This window comes from Chionomys nivalis, chromosome 5 (genome assembly GCF_950005125.1).
Source record: "Chionomys nivalis chromosome 5, mChiNiv1.1, whole genome shotgun sequence".
Lineage (NCBI taxonomy): Eukaryota > Metazoa > Chordata > Mammalia > Rodentia > Cricetidae > Chionomys > Chionomys nivalis.
In genome coordinates this window covers 88,778,358-88,804,807 of record NC_080090.1, presented here as the reverse complement: position 1 = coordinate 88,804,807, position 26,450 = coordinate 88,778,358, and the positions used below count along the sequence as shown (strand labels likewise).

Genomic DNA, 26,450 nt, shown 5'->3' with positions numbered 1-26,450 from the left:
TGGTAACTGTGTCCTGGGAAGGACTGATCGTCTGTCATTATGGGGTTCAACTCTTCCATGAAATCTGCTTTACCTAAACCACTGGGGCTCACTCTCCTCTCTTCTTAGTGATCTTTTCCTTTTCTCTTCCTTTTTATCTTTTAGTTAGAGGAATAGGTATGTGTATTTCTCCAATGATGATTAGAGATTAGTCAGTTTTCTCCTCCTGTCCATTCAATATTTTTGGTACTAATACTAATCTACTAAACAAGACACGAGAAGGAAGAGGTCATTCAAAGCAAACACTCTTTATGGTAAAGTGTGTAAGGGTTTGGCATTGATTATTCACCAAAGCCATGACCCTTCTTTGTATGGTGCATTGGGTACATTGAAAAGAATTCAGTTTTCTATACCCAAAGTTCTGACTGAGTGCCAGCCAGTATTTGCACTTAGATTCATGCTCAGCATCAATTGAGATAGTGTGACCAAGATAGCAATGCACAGGTCCTAAGACAACAGGCCAATGTCACTGGACCTCAGGAACCTGGGCCTCACTCTGACTTCCTGCAGCGACCCCATTACTCTGCTAGTCTTCCAGGCATGCTTAGTCGTCTTGCGCTTGGTAGGAGAGGCAGCTTGGCTCCTGGTCTCTGATGTTTGGGGTAGGGCAACACCCAGGTGAGTGAATGCTGCTCTACTCTAGGTGGTCCTTTACTCCAAAGCTCCACAAGCGACAACAAAACAAACACTGAGAATGGATCAGGGCCCAACTGAGGAGCCTGAGGACCAGGGTATCTGGTAAATATTAATTAATGAGTTACAAGTCTGCCTCAAAGAGGACAGGATGTTGCATTCTGATAATGATCTGGAGGAAAAAGACATTTCAACCATTTTTCCAAGACAGGGTTTCTCTTTATGGAATTGCCTGTCCTGGAAATAACCCTGTAGACCAGGCTGGCCTCAAACTCAGACAACCTCCTGCCTCTGCCTACCAGTGCTGGGATTAAAGGTGTGTGCCACCGCCACCCGGAATATACTGTTATCTTTACCAGGAAAACTTTTCAGTTGATTGGTGAGTTAAATAACACATGATTTTACTTGTCTTAAAAACCATCTAAACAGTAAGTATGCGTTAATATACACTAAGTGAGAAAGTGTGTATATGAAGAGGAATATAACACTTTACTTGTGCACTGGGGTGCTGGGCCACTCCATTCTCCTTGATCACCATTCAAGGTACAATAAATGGAACTGTTTCCAACCAGGACGAAGCCTGTGGCACATGTATAGGTGACAGATTGTCTATAGACGTAAGTTTTACTTTCTCCTTGTATTTCTCCATTCTTGATTTGTGGAGGATCTGGACAAAGAATTTCTTTAAAAGAATCAAAATATCTTTTTAATAAGGAAAAAAACTGAGACTAAAAGGAGCTAAAAATTTTTGAAACAGTTAAAATCAACTTTTTTTTTTTTCTGAGCTCATCGTTACCACAGAATGGACGCTGACTAATGCCTATTGGTATAGTTCTCAACTTATGGGCGGCAGCACAATCCCTAGGGTAAGGGATTTTAGGGAAGACTGAATAACTGAGACCTTATACAGGACAGAAATTAAAACCACTTTAATCAAAATAAATAAATAAAGTGCAAGCTATGTTGTAATGCTTATACAGTTTAAAAAAAAAAAACCACCCTTTCAGATAGTTATCCTAATAGCAAGACAATGGGTTTCATGTTCTTTAGAACCATTGAGTTAATCAAAAAAACAATATCATTCCATGTGCACATAAAATTAAACTGACAATAAAGGTACTTAAGCTGGTGTAGGAAACTAGCAAATTCATGATACATTTTAAACTAAGCAAGAACCACCCAATGAACCAGTCCAAGCATACTCAGAGCAACTAACACATAGTACTGTCCTATGAGAAGAAAAGAAAAAGCCAATTGAAGAATACTTACTGGGTCTTAAGAAACAACAAAAAGAACACTGAGAATGGATCAAGGCCCAACTGAGGAGCCTACGGCCCATGGTATCTGGTAAATATTAATTAATGAGTTACAAGTCTGCCTCAAAGAGTACAGGATGTTGCATTCTAATAATGATCTGGAGGAAAGAGACATTTCAACCATTTTCCAAGACAGGGTTTCTCTCTATGGAACTGGCTATCCTGGAACTCACCCTGTAGACCATGCTGGCCTCAAACTCAGAGAAACTCCTGCCTCTGCCTACCAGTACTGGGATTAAAGGTGTGTGCCACCACCACCCGGAATACATTGTTATCTTTACCAGGAAAACTTTTCAGTTGATCTGCGAGTTAAATCACACATGATTTTACTTGTCTTAAAAACCATTCAAACATTAATTATGCGTTAATATACACTAAGTGAGAAAGTGTGTATATGAAGAGGAATACACAGATTACCTGTGCACTGGGGTGCTGGACCACTCCATTCTCCTTGATCACCATTCAAGGTACAATAAATGGAACTGTTTCCAACCAGGACGAAGCCTGTGGCACATGTATAGGTGACAGTGTGTCTATAGACGTAAGTTTTACTTTCTCCTTGCATTTCTCCATTCTTAATTGGTGGTGGATCTGGACAAAGAATTTCTTTAAAAAATCAAAATATCTTTATGAATGAAGAAAAGAAACTGAGACTAAAACAAGCTAAAAAATTTTTTGAAACAATTAAAATCAACTTTTTTTTCCTCTGAACTCACCATTACCACAATAGGGATGCTCAGAGATGTCTATTAGAATTGTTCTCAACCTGTTGGGGCAGCACAAGGTCTACATTCTTACCTCTAGGTAAGGGATTTTAGGGAAGACTGAATAACTGAGACCTTACACAGGACAGAAATTACAACCACTTAAATCAAAATAAATAAATGAAGCGCAAGCTATGTTGTCATGGTTATACTTTTAAAAGGATTCCTTTCTGATAGTTATCCTAATAGCAAGACCAATGGGTTTCATGTTCTTTAGAACCAATATAAGAAAACAATATAATTCCATGTGCACATAAAATTAAACTGCCATAAAGGTACTTAAGCAGGCACAGGATACCATCAAATTCATGATACATTTTAAACTAAGCAAGAACCACCCACTGGACCAGTCCAAACATACTCTGACCCACTAACACACAGCACTGTCCTATGAGCAGAAAACAAGCCAATTGAAGAATTTACTTCCTAGGTCTTAAAATCTAGTGATGAATGTGCCTTGCCCTCCCTGATGATTGGATGGGGGTAAGATGGGAGGGTGTGTGGAGGTGATGAGAGGAGGGGAGGGAGTGGGAACTCTGATTGGTATTTTTTAAAAATATAATTTTAAAAAATCTAGTGCTTAAGGAGAACGGAGATGTTATATCACTATAATGTAAAGGTGAAGCAGGCATGGAAAGACAGAGAAGAGACATTGACCCGCCTAGAAAGTCCTCCTGAAGGACTCTTGATGGTGAACACAGCCAGGCAAAGAGGTTAAAGGCCCTTCTAGAACTGATCCAGATGTAGAAGGACAGTGTAGAAGTGTCAAAAATTATGAGAATGCGCTCGGTTATAGATCAGTCAGAATTGCTTCCTATACTAGCATTTCCCAAAACACATATTAAAAAGTTGAGATTAGTGGTGTGCTTCTGGGGAGGCTGGGAAGGTAGATACAGGCAGCTCCTTGGGGCTGATTCATGTCTAGGTTACCCAACTCAAGCCACGCCAGGTCAGTTGGACATTGTCTCAAAAATCCAAGATTAACAACTCCTGCTTAATAACAGCTGAAGTTGTCCTCTGTACCATTCATGTGCATGTGTGCACACATGTGAATGTCCCATATGTGCATCTGTAAACATATACATGGGGTGGGGAGATCATGAGATAGGTAGGCCTTGTGCCTCATGACTAGAGTCCCAGAGCCTGGAACAAGATGATTGTGAGACCAGCTTGGGCTGCATTTAGACCCTGACTCAACAAAGTAAATGAGGCAACACCTAAGAGCCAAAAAGAAGGTAGACAGTGTTAGCATTCAGTGCCATTAGATCTCTAAGTGCTCAGACATTCTGATAAACTTGAAGAAGGAAAAGACATGGACATTTGTGTTTCAGAAGCATCACCCTGGGCAGACTATGAATTAAGTAGTAATGAGGAACAAGGAAAGCCCATTCTCTAAACCCTGGGATTCTACCTACTGAGGTTCCCACACAGACCCCTCATTTAAAAGGTGTGCACTGCCCTACTGTGGCTTTCTTGTACTAACTGAAGTATCTGTTCTCTTTCTCCACCCACAAACCCATAGAAAGGACTTTTAGGAAACCAGTCCTTATTATGGCCTTCACAATGCTGTGTCATTTATATTAGTGCATATTACTGTACATAGCAATGAGTTTCATAACAATATACATTAGGACCTGTGTTCTGGTAATACTCCCCACCCCTCACCCTCCCGTTGCTCCTGTGCATCCCCCACACAGCCTCATTTTACATGAGACAACTGAAAGCAGTATACTAGGTAAATCAGTCAGGCACTGAAAGATGAATGTTTCGTGATTTCTCTATATTACTGAGTCCTAAATTTTATAAAACTGCCTAAAAGTCTTATATGTAAGAAATGAAAGGAGAAGCTACATCAGTTTTGCTTCAATTAATTATACCAATAAATGACTAAAGAGATTTACACCAATACAATATTGCAGGTTTTAAGGTTTTCTTCTGTGTCGAGAATAACCACAGAGATGGAATAATATCTTACCATGTGACAGATAACACATCTCTCCATTTTCTCCTCAAAGTTATCTTCCTCTACATACATCAAGACCAAAGAATGTTTTTCTATAAAAGCAAATGCCATCAGCTACTCTGTCCACTGTCTTCAGAATATGCTAGTGAATGCATAGACTTATTCCTCACTGCTTGCCTTTGGGGAGCTTTCACCCAGCCCCTTCCACAAAGCATTAAGTAGGGCTGAAGTGAACAAAATCTTTGACCCCTCTTAGATTTGTCAGCCTCAGCTAAACAATGGGGCTAAAAACAGGGCCATCAAATTGGATCAATATACTTCACATGTTCTCCCTAAATCATCAGAATACCCCCTAAAGTGGTATGAATATGTGTCAATTTTAATACACTAATAAATAATGTAAAACAAATAAAATCACAGTGCAGATTGCATGCCATCACCATGGAGATGGTGTAGGTAAGTTACTGTGCACAGGCATGCCTGTCCCTGAAGCAACTGGTAATATCCACCATGACGTCCTGCCCTGCCCACCAGACACAAAATTCTAAGGATCAGGTGGTTTATGCATTTTAAATTGTTTTTATTTTTAAAAATCTATATCAAACGCTGTTTATAAGACACAACTCAAAATCCCTGCCACATAGCACAACTCCTCCCAGGTCGTCAGACAATGATGGTGAGATTGGAGTAAGTGGCCTTTCTATTTCATCTTAAGGCCATCATACATGCATACAAATTATTCTTTGTTTCACTAAATTCTCATTTTAAATAAAAAGGATTTATATACTCCCACTGAGTTTACAGTTTCCGGGAACTTCCTAATCAGCATTTTGTTGCTGATGCCCAATCTAATTCCACTGTGGTCAGGAAGAAGGCTATGAATATGGCACCAGGGCTGAGGCCAGCAGACGGTTAGTTTTGGTAACTGTGTCCTCAAAAGGACTGATCGTCTGTCATTATGGGTTCAACTCTTCCATGAAATCTGCTTCACCTTAACCACTGGGGCTCACTCTTCTCTGTTCTTAGGGATTTTTCCTGTTTTCTTCCTTTTTATCTTTTAGTTATAGGAATAGGTATGTGGAATTCCCCAATGATGACTAGAGATGAGTCTGTTTTTTCTTTCTGTCCATTCAATATTTTTAGTACTAATATTAATCTACTAATGAAGGGGCATGGTCGACCGGTAGTTAGAATTAACCAGACCAGCTCAAAAAAAATGAATTTAGTTTAATAATTGGAAAACAGAGAGACTCGCGCAACAGGAGTTCCACGAGCACCATGTGCCACCAAGCAAGAGATTAAACAAAGGCAGGCACCTGGATCCCCTTCCTTCTTCCCTCACCCCCAGCGGCCACACCCTAGCCAAATGTGATTGGCTGAGCTTCCCCATAATCTCCCCCTTTTGTCTAAACAAGATCAAACCAAACCCAATACAACTATATACAATAGGAACAAATACTAAATATAAAATTACAAGTAACAAACAATATTAAGCAAAAAACATATAACAAAAGTTTTATTAAGCATTCTATTTCAATGAGTCTAAATAATGTATTGAAATTGAGTTTAGCTAAATCATGAGGAGGGTAACTACAATTATATAATCTTCAACTCCATCAAAGATCCGAGAAGGGAAATAATATTACTTGAGCCACCAGGAAGTACTAACGGGAAACTTCCAAAATGTGCAACAAATGACAGAGACAACTGACTACCTGGGCAATCACCCAAAGTCTCGTTTTGCAATGTTGAGGCAACCAACTTTGGCTAAGGCCTAACATAACTGACATGCCATTTTCAAAGGCAAGAAACTTTTTAGAACTATCTTACCCTGTCTTGGCAGGATAAGACAATCCTGTTTTTATCCATTTACGGATACTCTGTATCTCTGTCAGTGGTCAAGGTATGGGGTTTTCTTTGCCCAAAGGCCAGTTCTGCCAAGAAGAAGACAAGCTCCAAGTGGAGTGTCTTTGGTGCTCAACGTTCTCTTGGGAGTAGAGCGGTGTTGCCTGGAGTGATTGTGTCTCACTAGCACGGAACTCTAGGTTAGATTAAAGGCCATTTTCTACAGCTCTTCAAAGAGGTTGAAGATTATACTATCTATACTAAATATAATCTCTATGTATCTAAAGAACCTGATTAGCCTAAATATAAATATGACAAACATATATGACTATTGATCTATAATTCTCAATACCTGTCTAACTTGAAGACTAAGAGAATAAGCAACTGTGCAATAAATGAGGACAATGACCTCCGAATGTAAACAATGTATATCATTACATAAACAATATATAAGTATCTTAATCAGAGGTAGAAATGTACACTGCAATATAGTAAATATATGTATATATATCAATACAATATATATATATATATCAATACATAACAAAGGTTTTAAACAAGGTAGAAGCATACCCACATACAATATCCAATATAATTTAACTTTGTATCAATATACAAGAATCAATACCAATATAATTTTCTAAAAGCAATAACTCACAAATACCAATTTATTATCCCATCACCAATTACTTAAACAAGAGACCAGAAGCATAAGGTCATTCAAAGCAAACACCCTTTGTGGTAATGATTCTGATGGTTCGGAGTTGATTATTCAACAAACCATGACCTTTCTGTGCATGGTGCCTTGGGTAAATTGAAAAAAAAATAGTTTTCTATACCCAAAGTTCTGAGTGAATGCCAGATAGTATTTGTACTCAGATTCAGGCTCAGCATCAATTGAGATAGGGTGACCGAGATAGCAAAGCACGGGTCCTAAGACAAAGGTCACTATACCTCAGGAACCTGGGCTGAGTTTCTGCAGTGACCCCATTACTCTGCTAGAGTCTTCCACGCATGCTTAGTCTTCCTGGGCTTGGTAGGAGAGGCAGCTTGACTCCTGGTCTCTGCTGTTAGCAGTAGGGCAACACCCAGGTGAGTGACTAAGGCTCTATCTACTCTAGGGGTTCTTTACCCCAAAGCTCCAAAAGAGACCACAAAATAACACCGAGAATGGATCAGGGCCCAACTGAGAAGACTGCGACCCTGGTTATCAGGTAAATATTAATTAATACATTACAAGTCTCTCTCAAAAAGTGCAAGATGTTCCATTCTGATAATGATTTGGAGGAAAGAGACATTTCCACCTTTTTCCCAAGACAGTGTTTCTCTGTATAGCCCTGGCTGTCCTAGAAGTCACCCTGTATACAAGGGTGACTTCATACTCAGAGAAGCTCCTGCCTCTGACTCCCGAGTGCTGAGATTAAAGGTGTGCGCCACCACCCCCTGGCTTACACTGCTATCTTTTACCAAGAAATCTCTTCAGTTCATTGGTAAGTTAAATAACACATGATTTTACTTGTCTTAAAAACCATCTAAACAGTAAGTATGCATAAATATATACTAAGTGAGAAAGTGTGTATATGAAGAGGAATACACAGATTACCTGTGCACTGGGGTGCTGGGCCACTCCATTCTCCTTGATCACCATTCAAGGTACAATGAATGGAACTGTTTCCAACCAGGACGAAGCCTATGGCACATGTATAGGTGACAGTGTGTCTATAGACGTAAGTTTTACTTCCTCCTCGCATTTCTCCATTCTTAATTGGTGGTGGATCTGGACAATGAATTTCTTTAAAAGAATCGAAATATCTTTTAAATAAGAAAAAAAAAACTGAGACTAAAACATGCTAAAATTTTTTGAGACAATTAAAAACAACTTTTTTTTTCCCTCTGAGCTCAGCTTTAGCACAGAAGGGACGCTGACAAATACCTATTAGAATTGTTCTCAACCTGTGGGCACTGGTACAAGGTCTACATTCTTACATCTAGGGTAAGGGATTTTAGGGAGGACTGACTAACTGAGACCTTACACAGGGCAGAATTACAACCAGTTGAATTAAAATAAATAAAGTGATGGAGGAGTTAATTTCATTGGTTAAATAAAGAAACTGCCTTAGCCCTTTAATAGGACAGAAAATTAGGTAGGCAGAGTTGACAGAACAGGATGCTGGGAGAAAGAAGCCGAGTCAATGAGTCGCCATGATTCTCTCACTCCAGACAGACGCAGGTTAAGATCTTTCCTGGTAAGCCAGCTCGTGGTGCTACACAGAATATTAGAAATGGGTTAGATCAATATGTAAGAGCTAGTCAATAAGAGGCTGGAGCTAATGGGCCAGGCAGTGATTAAAAGAATACAGTTTCCGTGTAATTATTTCGGGGCATAAGCTAGCCATGCAGGCGGCTGGGTACCGGGGACGCAGCCCTGACGCTCATATTACAACAATAAAGTGCAAGCTATGTTGTAATGGCTTTACTGTAAAAACACCCCCTTTATGAAAGTTATCCTAATAGCAAGACCAATGGGTTTCATGTTCTTTAGCACAATTAAGTTAATCAAGAAAACAATATAATTCCATGTGCACATCAAATTAAACTGCCTTAAATGTACTTAAGCAGGCATAGGATACTAGCAAATTCATGATACATTTTAAACTAAGCAAGAACCACCCACTGGTGCAGTCCAAGCATGCTAGGAGCAGCTAACACATAGCACTGTCCTATGAGAAGAAGACAAAAGCCAATTGAAGAATTTACATCCTGGGTCTTGAGATCTAGGATGAATGTGCCTTGCCCTTTCTGAGAAGTAGATGGGGATGTACTAGGAGGGTGTGTGGAGGGAATGAGAGGAGGGGAGGGAGTTGGAACTTGGATTGATATTTTTTAAAAATCTAATAAACATAAATCAAGTTCTGAAAGAGACCGGAGATGTTGCGTCAATATAATATTAAAGCTAACACAGAAGTATGCATGGAAAGACAGAGAAGAAATAATTAACCTGCCTAGGGAGTCCTCCTGAAGGACTCTTAATGGGGAACATGGCCAGGAAACGGGGTTGAAGGACCTTCTAGACTGATCCAGCTATAGAAGGACACTGCAGAGGTATCAAAAATTATGAGGCAGCACTGGGTGATAGCTTAGTCAGAATTGCTTCCTATATTAACATTTCCCAAAACACACATTAAAAAGTTGGACTTAATGGTGTGTTCCTGGAGAGGCTGGGAAAGTAGATACAGGCAGTTCCTTGGGCCTGATTGATGGCTAGGTTACCCAACTCAAGCAAGCCCAGGGCACTTGGACATTGTCTCAAAAATCCAAGAATAAAAACTCCTGCTTCATAACAGACTATGTTGTCCTCTGTACCATACATGTGTGTGCACACATGTGAATATCACATATGTGCATCCGTAAAACATATAAATATACATGGGGTGGGGAGATCATGAGATAGGTAGGCCTGGTGCCTCATGACTGGAGTCCCAGAGCCTGGAACAAGATAATTGCTGTCACACATGTGACAGATTGTTTCTAACTCAACAAAGTAAATGAGGCAAAACCTAAGTGCTGAGAAGCAAGGAGACAGTGGTAGCCTTCAATGCCACTAGGAGCTTAGATCTCTAAGTACTCAGACATTCTGATAAGCTTGAAGAAGAAAAGACATGGACATTTGTGTTTCAGAAGCATCACCCTGGGCAGACTATGAATTAAGTAGTAATGAGGAACAAGGAAAGCCCATTCTCTAACCCCTGGAATTCTACCTACTGAGTTTCCTACACAGACCCAATATTGAAAAAGTGTGCACTGCCCTACTGTGGCTTTCTTGTACTCATTGAAATATCTATTAGGACTAGTGAATGTGTCCAGTGACAGCCCATCCTACCACCCATTCCTGCAGTATAGGACATACTCAAACGTCAAGAATCCCCTGTGCCAGTTCCTCCTCCAGGGTTCTTTCTGCTAGCTCACATTCTTGAGAGCAGTCTTTGTTGGTAGTGTGCTCATTTCTAAAGCAAAGGACAATGAAGTCAGCATTACGTTCATGGTAGACATGGCTCAAATGTATAGGATTTGCTGCATTCTTATGTGTGCCAGAGGATCCAGGAGCCTCACAGTTGTGTAAGAAAGGGAACAGTAGCTTTGGGGCCATGGGTCATTTTTAATATTCAAACCTTGGTCTTAATAATGTTAGGAGTAGTCCTCAGTACAAGAGTCCAGATGGAGAGAAATAAATGGTATTAGAAGTAACACAGAAGGGAGTAAGACACAGTAAGTACTTCCACATACTGTGGAAGTAGTAAAGAAAAATACCTTAAAGAAGCGAAAACAAAGAGAATAGTCTGAGAAGACAGTCATAGTAGAGAAGCATTGATCAGAGGTAAGCAGGTACCATCAGTCAACTGAAATTAATCCAAAAGAAATAAATAAAGTAACAACAGTGAGATAAGAAAAAGCAGATCCTCCCATGAGTGAGGCTTCATTCAGTCAAGTCTGCCCCCTACCCATGCCGTGTTGGCATTTAACTAAAGACGATCCTTGAATGTGCTCATCATTGCTCAAGTCATTTTCCTCTGACCAGAGTCACACTGGAGACTGGGCACCCTCAGCCATCTAAGTACCAAAGCTACACACTTGAACTGTCACCAGAAACAATTCACCTCCAATCAGCTGTGAAGAGCTACACTTCAGAGGACTCCGTCTTCTCTAATGGGCTGGCCATGCTCCAGCAAGTATATGGGCAACACAAATTGGACTGGGTGTTGTTTTTTTGGTTTGTTTTTTTTTTTTGAGGGGGAGGGCTGCAAGGGTGGGAGGTTAGATCTGGGAGGAATGGGAAGTGAATGTTACTGGGGTGCATTGTATGAAATTCCCAAATAATTAATAAAATATTATGTTTAGGGAAAAAGAAGAATTTGCTTTCCACTTTTTTCTTTTGGTGATGTCAAAACAAAATTTTAAAAAAGTAAGTTAATGTGAAAATCAAAAATAGAGGAGTCTCACACTTGGGATTACAGGAATATGCAGTAACACTGGACTGCCAAGGTACAAGGGATTTTCCAGGGGAATGTGGCTATCAGTAGCTGCTGATGGGGAGGTGACTTAGAGTCAAGAAAACAAGGGTGTTCACCAGAAAGAGCAAAAAGAAAACAGGTTGTTGCTTAGGTGCAGCACAAACAGGAAGTGAGTTTTCTGCAAATACTTCTGTACTAGGGTACATTCCTGATGGGCACTTTTCTGTGGCCCTATGGCAGCATCTACTCACAAAAATACTGGCTTCAGCCTTGGAACCTCCTACCCAGGCTTTAGGCCAGGTTGTCTGGGCCAACAAACTATGTATTCCAGCTCCTCCTCGGCCTCATCTTTTAGTGTTGTTACAAGGCCTTTTACTATGAGTGGGACATAACGATGATAGTGAGAGGAAATGACATGATGGGTTAGCAGGGTGGGCCCACGATGGGTGTGATGGGAGTGGGCTCCTTGACAGCAGGCTTCCTATGAGCTGCTTCATGGCAACCGATTCCACCAGAGGTCAGTCCACAAAGGACTGTCTGTTCAACTTTCCTCCTCCTAGTAACACCACACACACACACACACACACACACACACACACATTTTAGAAGCCATTGGAATAAGGTGTAAGTTAAGTATCAAAGGAATGAAGTCTACATTTATTTAAAAATGTCTGGGGCTTAGTGGGACTTAGTGGTCTCAGCATACCTGAGAACCAGAAACCTAGCCCTCAAACAAATTTACAAACTGCACACATTTTCCTTCTCTCAGTTTTTAAAAAGAGCCATGTCTCTAATGGATTTAAAGGTGATGGATATATTCCCTTATGATATTATTTCTACACTGCATTTTCTCTTTGAGAAGTTGAGATTCTTAAGGGTAGGAATGGTTTCTTTATTACACAATCTTATTCCTCTAATGATAAAAACGTCCTACTTTAAAACCTTCTAGGGAATTATCTCAGCTGACAACCAACTCTAAAAAGATTCAGGTAGGCAACACTGGGTCTTAGGGAAAGAGCATTTGTGGTAAAAGACCTATATTAAATGCCTTGAAGTGACACTTTTGAGAGATGGAACCGTAGGGACTCTGAGGGGCATTTCCTTCCATGAAACTGGGAGATCTCCTGCTTCTCTGATTATTAGAAGGAATGGTTAGATATGACCAAATGACCAAGTATAATATAAACCAAAGTCAGTTCTTAATTATTAATGAAATTATTCTGTAGTTAAGGATATTAATTCTAAGAGCTAACTTTAGGAGGACTCCCATAGCTGATAAATTAAGAAGTCTGTCATTAGTAGAGACACTGAAAAGTTGCGGTACCACAAATATAGGGCATGAATAATTCTTAAATGAAAAATAATGAATTTCATTAATCCTTTGGCCCCACAATGTGAGGACTCAGGCTTTTAAAAGGGAACATACCTGCGCATTCTGGGAGTGGGTCAGTCCAGTCGAGAGTACTTCCCGTAAAGTAACAGAAGGCAGAGTCTACACCAATTAGCTTGTACCTAATGGAGAGGGGAAGGCTGCTATATTCAGATACTTAAGTCTGATTTTTTTCATTCTCCAGAACATCATTTTAAAAGATTGAGTATACCAGAAGATGGAGACAAAATGACAGTTGGTAAACATATCCATTAAAATTTAAAAGAAAACTGTTTAGTTCACGGAAATGATACTGAAACGGCAAGACTTCCGGACATGCAAAATGCTCCATTAGCTTACTGTATAGAACATACGTAAATGAAGAAAACCTTCTAAAATCATGTTTGATGAAACCCTTTATTCTAAATTCTAAAAGAACAGGCTTCACAAATCACAGAGTGCATTTCTATTTAAAGGGTTCATGGTGTAGCATGGCCAAGGGCTTACACTATGGTAAACTCCTGACCCCACTGAACCTCTGTTTAATAAAGGCAGTGGCAAAGTGCTACCTCTTTCCCGTCTTAAAGTTGGAAACAAATTTTGCTTCATTTGTTTCTAAGAAGACGTTCTGAGAACTTTTCGCATGACTGTAAGGAGTTTTGATCAGCTCTAAAGCCACTTCCTCCCGCTTGCAACCCCTCCTCTAGTCCACTAGGCCGCCTTTTCCCCTAATTCCATGTGCTCCTGGGGACCCACTAAACTCAGTGCTGCCTCCATCTGATATAAAGTGGGGAGGAAGGGCGGCGACCCAGCTTGGAGACACAAAGAAATGAACTGAAGTTTCCCACTGCCTGAGAGGCTGATGGCATTAATTAAAGAACTTCCTTGTTCTACATGCAGATCTAAAAAAGCCTTAGCGACCTATTAGGAGGGCATCTTCACACTCAGCATTTTTAAGCCCACGACCTAACAGTGTGTCTGCATACAGGAAACTCAGATGCAAATTAATATTTAAGTCAGTTTAAAATTGGCTTGATTTTTAACACTTTAAGGATTGTTAATTTTGTATCATCGACAAATTTCAATTGTTTCTTCACTAATCATATTTAGAATTACATACATATTGGAATCTAATAATGCAGAGATGTTAGAAGTATAAAAATCTTTTCCCGGCCCACATTACTAATACTAAATTTACAATTAGCTGTGGCAAGTGTTCTTTGGGAGAGGCTTTATGTCTTTCCACTTTTGTCCATAGCTTTCATCTGACATTTACATGCGTGTGCATCGCTATGCGCATTTACATGCATGTGCATGACTATGCACATTTACACGCGCGTGCATCACTATGCACTGTTCATATCACCCCCACTCTCACTATGGGGCATTATTTTGCTACCAACTAGTGAACAGGTCACAAATCTATCAGTGTCTACTGAACTCCTAATTTGTTGTCATTAATTAAACATAAAGCTTTAGTGTGATGAAACTTACCCTGTGTTGCATGAGAAGAATATTTCTGAACCAAATAATATGTCCGTTGTTATGTCAATATTACCATTTTGCAATTCTCCAGGATGAGGACATGATTCTCCTTAAAAAAAAAAAATCAAATTTTTCTTTTTCATTATTAGATACAAGCAAAAAAAAATTAAGTAAAACACAAGTCTAACTGTACTGACGATGTTAACGGAGTGGTAATAGTAATCATATACATGTGCACACACACAGTGCTAACAGTGAGGGGGAAGACGCGGTCTTACGGGAGCAGCGATGAGGAAAAGGAGAGGTCTACCTGGAACGTGACAGCAGAAGGGCAGGAGACCCGGGGTCAGGAACCAGTGGGAAGGTGAGAGACGGTGAGAGCGGAATAAGACAAAGTAAAATGACCCGATGCATGAAAACACCGCAGAGAAACACATGAGTTCCATTCGAACTTAAAATTTAAATGGGGGAGGAAGTAGAGAGAAGGCTGGGCTGGTAATGTTCTTTGCATGTAAGGGCGAGCACCTGACGTTGATCCCCAGGACACACATAAAAAGCTGGCCATGGTATCAAGCACTTGGCAGGCAGAGACAGGCAGAGCCCTGGGGTTCACTGTGCAGTCAGTCAGGCCTCCTTGGGAAGCCCCAGGCCAATGACAGATCCTGTCTAGATATAAGGTGAACAGTACCTGAAGAATGACACACACACACACACACACACGCAAAAGAGAAACCTGCACGCACATAGAAGCAAATACAAAAGAACATTAAGGGCCTGGGGAAATATCTCAGTAAATGAAGTGCTTTCTTTTTATTTCGGTCACCAGAATCCATGTAAACAGCTGGACACAGTGACACACCCCTGTATTCTCAGTGATAAGAGGGAGACAGAACCTTTTTAAAAACCAGCGGGGAGGGAGGGAGAGGACAGCATGGGCTATGCAGTGAAGTTCCAGGCTGACACCTAGGGCTGTCCTCTGCCCACAAACACATATACCATAAACATGTACAGTCATACCTACTTATGAGCACATACACGCATGCATGAAAAACACATACACACAAATAATAAAGATATTTTTATGAAATAATACGCACCTTGAATTTACATGATTATAACTTAGGACAGTGGGAAAAAATAAATATGAGACACATACCCAAAATCATTCTCTAAGCGACTGATAATTCTAACCCTTACATTTTTTTAATTTTACATTCATGCTTTGTTGCTTCAAAAAACAACATACTTAGAATATCATCATTTTAGGTAACCTTAAGTAAACATGAAATCTGTGAGTAAGTATTCTTATTATGTAAACATTTGTCTAATAAAAAAAACACTCAGCTGGGCAGTGGTGGTGCACACCTTTAATCTCAGCATTCTGCAGGCAGAGACAGGCAGATCTCTAAGATCAAGGCCAGTCTGGTCAACAGAGAAAGTTCCAGGACAGCCAAGGCTACATAGAGAAACCCTGTCTTGAAAAACAAAAATAAAAAAAAAAAATTCATGATTATTTGAACAATCATTCTTTAGATATATATGTGTGTGTATATATATATATTTATATTTCTAGCACAAACATATATATGTATGTGAATATATATGCCTATATATGTATACCTATATACAGGTATTATATAGGTATACATATATAGGCATATACACACACATATATTTCCACAAACACAGATGATTGGAATTACTTATTTAAATTATACTCACTTTCACAAAATTCAGCAACTGTGGACCATTCTAAATTATCAAGGCAAGTTGATGTGTCTGACAGTGAAGGTACTCTTCGATATCCTGGCCGACACTCATATTCCACAGTGCTACCAATCGGAAAATAACTAAAATAGATATATTTCTTTTTGAGGGATGCAAAAATCACTCTTGTTGGAGCATTACAGCTTTCTAAAAGGATTAACAAAGTGTCAGAAAAAGGAACAACACAGACTGTAAATTAATCGACATCTCATAATATCTGGCAGTTAAACCACCCCCGTTTCATTTAACTATTTACTAATTATTTGGTATGGATCCTTACCTCTTTATATATTCGTTTTTAAATAAACATCACTGTGGTATTTGCAGTATATCCAGTGTATTCACATGATGCTTTCATTTCCCGGCTACTAAGTATGTTTCCCCATTAAATGTTAATAATAATAGGAATAAAAACATCTTGTATTTATTGAATATTCCTAAGTGTTTTACACACTTTCTCATTTAATCTTACAGCAGCCCTTGGTAACGAGGGCCAGATGAACCAGCTGTGTACATCAAGTATGCACCAAGTGTAAACAGCTGGAGCAATGAGCTCTAGCAAGGCAAGGAGCAGAGTAAGAAACGGTGGCTCAGTAGTTCCGAGGCCCAAGCTTGAAGCCTGGCTTTTTGGCATAAGAGATTCTGGTCTTGTGCATATTATTTACCTTCTGGTAGAAGATTTCCTCAACTTTAAAACTGAGAAGAGTCCCCACATCCACAATTCATGGGGTGACTTGAAGGGGTAGGTGAAGCAATACTGGGGATGGTTACGAACTCTAAAGCGTGGTAAAGGCTGATGGCTTTCTTGCCTTCTATAGCGGCTGAAAATACAGCTGCAAAGTCTCTTTCACATAGGGGTCAAGAGTTCGCTTTGAATGATTCTGAATTCCCTGTAGCTTCTCCCAATTCAGGTCGCTCAAAGGCAGCAATCCAGTCTTTTATCTTTACTTTTCAGCAGTCACAGAATGATATTCTGATCCATGATGGGCCACATACATAAATGTGGTTCCTGCAGGTATGTAATGGAGCAGAACTATTCCTGTTGCCTAGCAACACTGCAGCCATCCTAATGTAATTTCTTACTAACATGTTTGCACTGGTGCTGGGGATAGCAACCAGGGTCCATGAAATTCATGAGGGTGGAGCACATCTAATCACACAGGGTAGATAATGTTTGGTAGGAAGTGTATAGGTTCAAAGTCCTGTGTTTATCAGACTATACTTTTATTTTTATTGTTATTTTAGAGTGTAAAAAGATGAAAAGGGGGAAGCCAGGTAGGTTATAATTCCAGACACTTGAGAGGCTGAGGCAGGAGGATTTTGAGAGTCCATGAGTTCAGGTCAGCCTGAGCAAAATACTGTCAAACAAACAAATAAAAAATGGTAATAATAATAATAATGTTAGTTCATTACTTTTTAATGAAAATTAGCATCGCCTGGGTGTACAGTGTCTGTAAAGCCTAAGTAGTGGGCAGAAATGCCTTAAACCCTGAGGGCCACTCCTCTCTCCCTGACTAATGAGCTACAAATGCCAATGCAATTAGCAGAGGAACACGCTACACAGGCTTATAGTGAGAGAACAGGCAGCACTACGGAACCGGGTGGGCAGACACAACATACAGTTCTGAATCCCTGTACTGTGTTCAGATTCGCCAGAATCACCTACAATCTGTATCTTAAAGCTAACACAGGGCTATATATGTACAACAGATCTTTTAAAAGTAAGATCTTAAAATGCCTCCCAAGAGTTGTGCTCTTTACTTAACAAAATAAAGTTGAAGAAGGCAGATCACCTGGGTGTGTGTCTCAAGGTATGAGCCAAATATATTCACATATAATTTACTCCCTAAACAGGACCTATCATTTATTTTCTCTATTAGCCTGTGCAATAGAAAAGAATTTTTATTGATTTTTATTGAGCTCTACATTTTTCTTTGCTCCCCTCCCTGCCTCTCCCCTTCAGCCCTCCCCCAAGGTACCCATACTCCCAATTTATTCGGGAAATCCTGTCTTTTTCTACGTTCCATGAAGACCAGATACATGTAAGTCTCTCCTAGTGTCCTCATTGTTGTCTAAGTTCTCTGGGATTGTGTTTTGTAGGCTGATTTTCTTTGCTTTATGTTTTAAAACCACCTATGAGTGAGTACATGTGATAATTATCTTTTTGGGTCCAGGTTACCTCACTCAAAATGTTTTCTAGCTCCAACCATTTTCCTGCAAAATTCAAGATGTTATTTTTTTTCTGCTGTGTAGTACTACATTGTGTAAATGTACCACATTTTTCCTTATCCATTCTTCGGTTGAGGGGCATTTAGGTTGTTTCCAGGTTCTGGCTATGACAAACAAAGCTGCTGTGAACATAGCTGAGCATATGTCCTTGCAGCACGATTGAGCATCTTTTGGATATATACCCAAAAATGGTATTACTGGGTCTTATTTCCTAATTTTCTGAGAAATTGCCACACTGACATCCAAAGGGGTTGTACCAGTTTGCATTCCCACCAGCAATGCACAAGTGTTCCCTTTTCCCCGCAACCTCTCCAGCATAAGTTGTCATCAGTGTTTTTGATCTTGGCCATTTTTACAGGTGTAAGATAGAATCTCAGAGTTGTTTTGATTTGTATTTCTCTGATGACTAAGGATGTTGAACACTTCCTAAGTGTCTTTCAGGCATTTTAGATTCCTCTGTTGAGAGTTCTCTGTTTAGGTCTGTACTCCATTTTTTTATTGGATTATTTGTTCTTTTGATGACCAATTTCTTGAGTTCTTTGTATATTTTGGAGATTAGACCTGATGTGGGGTTAGTGAAGAGCTGTAGGCTGTTACTTTGTCTTGTTGACCATGTCCTTTGCTTTACAGAAGCTTTTCAGTTTCAGGAGGTCCCATTCTTTAATAGTTTCTCTCAGTGTCTGTGCTGCTGGGGATATATTTAGAAAGTGGTTCCCTGTGCCAGTGTATTCAAGTGTACTTCCCACTTTCTATGAGGTTCAGTGTGGTTGGATTTATGTTGAGGTCTTTGATCCATTTGGACTTGAGTTTTGTGCATGGTAATAGGTACGGATCTATTTTCATTCTTCTACGTGTTGATATCCAGTTATGCCAACACCACTTGTTAAATATGCTTTCTTTTTCCATTAGATATTTTTTTGCTTCTTTGTCAAAAATCAGGTGTCAGAAGTTGTGTGGATTAATATCTGGGACTTTGATTTGGTTCCATTGGTCCTCCTGTCTGTGCTTATGCCAATACCAGTACTGTAGCTCTGTAGTAGAGTTTGAAATCAGGAATTGTGATGCCTTCAGTTCTTTTATTCTACAGGATTGTTTTGGCTATCCTGGGTTTTTTGCTTTTCTATATCAAGTTGAGTATCACTCTTTCGAGGTCTGTGAAGAATTTTTCTGGAATTTTGATGGGTATTGTGTTGAATCTGTAGATTTTTTTGGTAAGATTGCCATTTTAATATGTTAATTCTGTCTACCCAAGAGCATGGGACATCTTTCCACTTTCTGGTGTCGTCTTCAGTTTCTTTCTTCAAAGATTTAAAGTTCTTGTAACACAAGTCTTCCACTTGTTTGGTTAGAGTTACTCTGAGATATTTGTGGCTATTGTGAAGGGTGTTGTTTTCTGGTTTTTTTCCCCAGCCCTTTTATCATCCCTGTACAGGAGAGCTACTGATTTTTTTTTTTGAGTTAGTCTTGTATCCTGCTACATTACTGAAAGTGTTTATAAGTCGTAGAAGTTTTTTGGTAGAATTTTGGGGATCTCTTATGTAAACTATCATAACATCAGCAAACAGTGAGAGTTTGACTTCTTCTTTTCCAATCTATATCTTCCTTGATCTCCTTTTGGTGTCTTATTGCTCTAGTTAGGACCTCAAGAACTATTTTGAATAAATATGGAAAGAATAAACAACCTTGTCTTGTTCCTGATTTAGTGGAATCGCTGGGAGTTTCTCTCCATTTAATTTGATGTTGGCTTGCTGTATATTGCCTTTATTATGTTTAGGTATGTTCCTTGTATCCCTGCTTTCTCCAAGACCTTTATCGTGAAGGGATGTTGTATTTTGTCGAAAGCTTTTTCAGCATCTAATGAGATGATCATGTGGTTTTTATTTTTCAGTTTGTTTATATGGTGAATTACGTTGACAGACTTTCATATGTTGAACCATCCCTGTATCTCTGAGATGAAGCCAACTTGATTACAGTGGATGATAGTTCTGATATGTTCTTGGATTTGATTTCCCAGTATTTTGCTTAATATTTTTTTAAAGTAAGATCTTAAAATGTCTCCCAAGAGTTGTACTCTCTACTTAACAAAATGAAGTTGAAGACGGCAGATCACCTGGGTGTGTGTCTCAAGGTACTTGCCAAATATATTCACATATAATTTACTCCCTGAACAGGACCTATCATTTATTTTCTCTATTAGCCTGTGCAATAGAAAGACAAACTCTTAATGAAGAAGCAGGACCTGCTATAGGAAGTACTGCCTTCAATTAGCTGGAGTGTGAACTGCCAACATGTATACTCTGGGGGTTAATAATGCTAGAAAACTATCAAACTACCAGGCAGTCCAAAGAGGAGTAAAAATAACCTCAACGAGATACACAGCCCCGTCACATTTCTAACAAGAAATGAAGAACTTACTGTTACAGAATGTGTCCGGGCTCGACCATTGACCATTTTCAAGACAGATCAGTGTGTCTTGCTTGCCTGGAATTTTTTGATAGTCTTTATTACATGAATATACCACAAAACTTTGCTGGGGAAAACTGGTTTTTCCATCCAACTCTGGCGTGGCATTAGGTATTTCTGGAGGTGGGCCACAGTCACCTAGGAAGATGAGAGCAGAGGTAAAGTAGACAACTCCCCACCCCCAGAGATTTTCTTTCCCCACACCTGGAATAAGGAAAGCAGCAATGACTCTTTACTTCCTCCCCATGCTCAACCTTCCCAACAGGAACTCCCCATGCTCAACCTTCCCAACAGGAACTTGCAACGCCTAGGCTCTCATCAACACAACACAAAATTAAGTGAAGAGTAAATATTCCGTCCCCCTAAAGAAGAGGTTCAGAATGTCCTCAAAATCCACTCTGATACCGCGGCTAGGTGCAAGTTAAGATACTGGAGTGTGTGTTGCCAGATGCTGCTTGCCGCTGGACTCTCAGGGGCACAGATGGTCCGCCATCTGGCCTTAAGAATGAAAGAACCCGGAGCAGGGCTGAAGATTCTCACTCAGCTCTCTCTCTTTTGATTTTCTCCCGGTCTCGGGTAGCGGGATCCAGTCGCAGCCCCGACAGTCCACCACTCCACACCCATCCCTCCCGCCGGCCAAGGGCACCTGCTCGCTGGAGCTTCGAGTTACAGGGAATAATGCCTGATGAGCATGAGCGCTCCCGGCTGGCCGCGGCTCAGTCATTGCTGGTGGCGCCCAGCTCCGGGCCACTCACCTCGCATGTTCCGGGACAGCAGCAGCCGCGGCAGCAGGGACAGCAGCAGCAGCGGCAGCAGGGACAGCAGCAGCAGCGGCAGCAGGGACAGCTGCAGCCGCGACTGCAGTGGTGGTGAGGGCTGAGTCCCGGGCGCGTGCGCGCTGCCCATCGCCCCAGGTAAGAGAGAGAGTCCGGCTGCAGCTGGACCTGTTTCTCCTGCCGCGGTCAATTGAGTGACTGTGGCGGGGTTGGGTGGGGCTCTTGTGACCATGGGTGGGGCGGCCCACGTGCAGAGGGCGTTCCCTCCGTGGCTTGGGCGAGATTTGAGCGTCACCCTGGGGATCCAGCCTCGGGGTGGACCTGCTGTCTATGAATTCTGTCTGGAGAGGAACTATTCTGTCTGGAGAGGGGTAGGCGCGGTGGAATTTCTGGGCTGGTGGGAGCTGAGAAACAGGTCACACCCAGGACCTGTAGCTTCAGCTGCAAGATGTCAGATGAACGGTGGGAACCAGTGAAACAAGTATGTTGTCTTCATGGTCTCTCCATGGTGTCAAAACAGAAATTAGGAGATGAGCCAAGAAGACAAGACTAGACTAAAAGAGAGCTGGAGAATGTTGGGTCCAGGGGGATCGCACAAAGATAGGAACACCACCAAGTCTAATAAACCAGAAGCAAACTTTATTCCAGAAATCAGATCCCAGGAAAACCAGAAGCAAACTTAAAAATAAAAATACAAAATACTGCTGGGCACAGAAGCTTACCAGCTAACTGAGACCACAGCCAGAGATGGTGTTTGTTAGACTGTGGCAAAAGGCCGGTTTTCTGAACCCACCTTTTATAGTTAGGGCGCCAAGCAGGTCTGAACAAAGGAATTTTTATGATCTTGCCCCACCACGGGTCAGTCAATGTAGACCCTAAGGAGGGGAGTGAGTTCTAACATCAGTGGGTAACTAAGTAGCTGTCATGAAATATGTAGATTACAGCAAAAGTCACTGATTGTAAGAAAGCAGATGTCTTTAGCAATTAGTCAGAAAAGGGACTGCTAGTAATGCCAGAAGGTTAATAAATTAGAATTAATTGGTTCTTAGGCTGGGAACTTAGAAGATAGCAGAAAGCTTTCCACACTATCTCAAGGTAAAACTCAGATACAGACTGTCATACTTTACAACCTCCATTATCAGAGCTCATTAATTAAACCATTGTTTGTATGTGTCCACTGTCTTTTGGTACTTCCAGGCAGTGTATACTGGTGTCCCATGCCTCCCCTTTGGTGGCGCCAGTTTTCCATAACGGAGACAGTGTCTAACCCAGAGGTCACAGATCTCTGTCTCCTAAAGGTTAACTCAGTTCACATCTGTCGTTTATCAGGGATAGCCAGGACACTCTTCGCAATTTGCAGGGAGAAGCTCTGGCCTTGTAAATCAGCCAGAATGGAATGATCTAAGCTGATGGAGGCTTCCCAGGCATCTGTGAAAACAGCTTCACTGTGAGTCCCTGATCTCCTGAGGAAGCTGCTGACAGTCTGTGCTCGTTCTCCTAGACTTAGAACTTTATATTTCTTTATCTTTACTTCTGGAATCTACATTTTTATTTTTTTTATTCTTGGACTCTTAAGAGGCCAGCCTGGCAGAGCCCTCTCGAACAACACAGAGTCTAGGGAGCCTGACAGATCATTTTTAGATCTTTGCTAGGTGAGGAGTCGCTTTCCTAGTCCTGATTCGGGTTATGTACCAAGGACCCACTTTGAATTCTAACTTTAGGATTTAGTCCTGCTATAAAATGAAATTCAGAAATAGGTAGTAGACCCTAAGGCAAAGATTTTTTTTGTGCTGTGAAAAATAGCCAATGATACCCCAAACGATCTGTACATTGGAATCACCTGGAATCATTAAAAAGAAAAAAATCCAGAGGGTGAAGCTGTGCCAGGACAAGATGAACATCTTTGAGAACAGCTCTAGGAATTAGGATTATTTAAGGTGTGTCACTGTGCAACCTAGTTTGTGAAGCCCCTGATCCAGGTGATACCTTTAAAGCAATCATGTACCCCAGGGTGATGCTAATGGAGAGGGGGGAACATGGAGGACAGAGAGAAGGGAAAAGGCAAGTTGCAGTTCCTCAAGTGAAGAGCTCTGAAGTTTTACTGTGTCTGGGTCTGGTTAGCAGAGTCCTAGCCTGAACTATCTGCTCCCATAGCTGCTGTACCTGGCTGGCGAAGCCCCTCAGCTGAAATTCTGTCTTTGATGATGGGCCAGCTGTGGGAGTGTTTGTTACACCCTATGCTGATAGTTTTTCCTGAAGTTTGCTCATAGATTCTTATAGGGTAGTGTGATTTCTGAAGAGGAATCTTGTTTTCAACAAATGTTTAATTTGTTGAAAATCCTTACTTAGTTCACCAAACACCATGTTGCCCAATGCAGAGATTATAGGAAAGGGTCTCCTATAGCCGCTTGTTGAAATCTAACAGTATTTAAACGTTCTGGAGTTGATATCATTCCGTAGTGACTCACGCCTGTGAACTTGGAAGGTTAAGCAAGAGGTTTAGGGCTCAATGCTTCAAAGTTCCAAGTTAACATGGCCTGTATAATGGGATCATTTCTCAAAAACAAACAAAAACATCCTAGAGTTTAAAAGTCTTACAAAAGTGGAGTGTTTTAAAGCCATCAGGTGTGTTTCTCATACTCGATGGTAAAAAGTGTACCATTGCTTAAGTATGTGAGGGCCCAGCAGAGACTGAGAAGCAGTATCAATGGGGCCTTCATGTCTTCCTTCAGAGCTTTCTGTGACGTCATTCCATACTTTTCTTCTGCCAGGCCATAGTGTCGAGGACCAGCCTTAACAAAATCACCTCTTGCCAGGTTATGTGCATGGGAATTGAAGAAATATAAGTAAAGAATATGAAGACACATAAAAATAATAAGAGAGAAAACACGGAATAATGCCAGGTGCTTATTCCAGGGATTACTGAAATCTCCCATGTTTATTTTTCCACAACTTTTATACCCAACATAAATGAAGGGGGCACAACATAAGACTTTATTAACATGATACTAAGGTTAACTCACATAGTCAATCTCTTTATCACTCTGAGACATCAAATCATTAGTATTGTGTTGTCTAGATAGCAAAACTGCTATAGGTCATGTATTCTGAAGACTGTGCTTCCTTAGGTGACCTCATAGTCACAAAAGAAGGAGCAGAAGTACATCTCCGTATCCTGCCCACCTGTCAGGATGGCTTCAAGCTATCTTAATTTCAAAAGAACCAAGCAGTCACATCCTGAGTTGGGACTGGCAACTCTGCTTGTCAATCTCCAAACACTCTGATATCAGACAAGGTGGACATGGGCCTGCAGTTTTTGGCCTCCACACCATAGGTAGATTGAGTCAAAACCAGCTAGGGAGCTCTGGGAAATCTTTGAAAGAGTTCTCTAAATGTGTGTTAAATGAACACCATAGCTTTCTTTCTAGATAGAACAATGGACTCAGAGTGTCAAAAACTATCTTCATCACCCAGCTTAGAGCAACACCGATTACTCCAAGCATTCACTTTCTGAAGTAGGTTGTTCTCAGGAATAAGTTCTTTTGAAAGGAGCAAGTAGAAGAAATACTGGCTGGACCCCTAAGTCATGCTTGTCAACACCCAAATAATTACAACTCTCTGGAGGGGAAGAATTAAGAGTATCGCATGATTCACTTACTTAATTCAAAAAAGACATGCACTAAAAAGTAAGCATGACTACGAAAAGAACAAAACCTTCAAATTTATAACGTAGTGAGAGTATTTTATTTTAAATGCTGGCCCCGGTTTGCTGTATTCCTGTTGCTTTATGTGTGTACCGTTTTACCGGCACAGCTTCAGAAAGCAGAAATGCTATCAATATTTCACAGATTAGAGAACAAAATAGTTATTTCTACCAACTACTCTACAGTTAAGAATTGACTGTTAGGAAAATCTTAAGATAAGCCTCTTCTCTGACACAAAATAACTTCAATCAGACCATATTAGACCAAATCAAAGATACCCCCGTTTAATAAATGCAGAGCTCCTGGGTGGTCGGGAGCATGGACAGAGAGGGAGAAACCATGCAAAATGGACCACCTGTTCCTTTTTCCTGCACAAGCCTAAATAGCCTGTGGGAGTGGTCCTGACCCTCCCTGGGAAGGGGTCAGCGTTTGGTGGGCTTTCCTGGAGGTGGAGTCTAGCTCAAGGCAACTCCCAAGCCAGGGACTGGGGTGACACTTCCAACTTAATATTACAGTGACCAGATTAGAATGCAAATCTAACTTGATTCTAAAGCTTAGATTTTCATGTTTGTGCGTGCACATATGTGCTTGTGTGTGCATGTGTCCCCGTTGTGGGCAGCAACAGAGGACAACCTTGGGTGTCATCCTCAGGAACACCTGTCTACCTCCTCTGAAACAGGGTCTCTCACTGGAACCTGGGGCTCATTGACTGGGCCAGGCTGGTTGGTCAGCAAACCCCAGGGACCCACCTGTCTCTGCCTTCCTGGTGCTGGGATTACAGATGTGCACATTTTTACAGGGGTCCTGGAGATCCAACTCGGGTCCTCACACATGTGCAGCAAGCATCCTACCAACGAAGCCTCTCCCCAGTCCATTCTCTGTAATGAAAATCATCGAATATCTGTTCTACATAGAGCAGTGAGGTAGGTAGTCAAAGAGAAGTTTTGAAACCCAGGGCCTTCTGGCGTGGACACTAATTCGTTGCTTTTATTCTGCACTCTGAAAGGTAGCCATGTGTCTTCCAACATCTCATTCCACACTGATTTCAAGATGTTCAGGAACAACTTATATTCCCTATAGAGATCTTC

General features: G+C 40.8%; 1 protein-coding gene across 1 annotated transcript; it reads right to left on the bottom strand.

The window, feature by feature from the left end:
* Positions 1 to 1,836: 1,836 nt before the first annotated feature.
* Positions 1,837 to 21,695, bottom strand: LOC130874175 (complement decay-accelerating factor-like; the record flags this gene model as incomplete). The annotated part of the gene is made up of 8 exons (XM_057769156.1): positions 1,837 to 1,901; positions 2,406 to 2,594; positions 8,164 to 8,352; positions 12,996 to 13,081; positions 14,433 to 14,532; positions 16,146 to 16,337; positions 20,835 to 21,020; positions 21,638 to 21,695. Coding segments are annotated over 8 exons (1,065 nt in total), but the record flags the coding sequence as incomplete, so codon positions are not given.
* Positions 21,696 to 26,450: the final 4,755 nt, after the last annotated feature.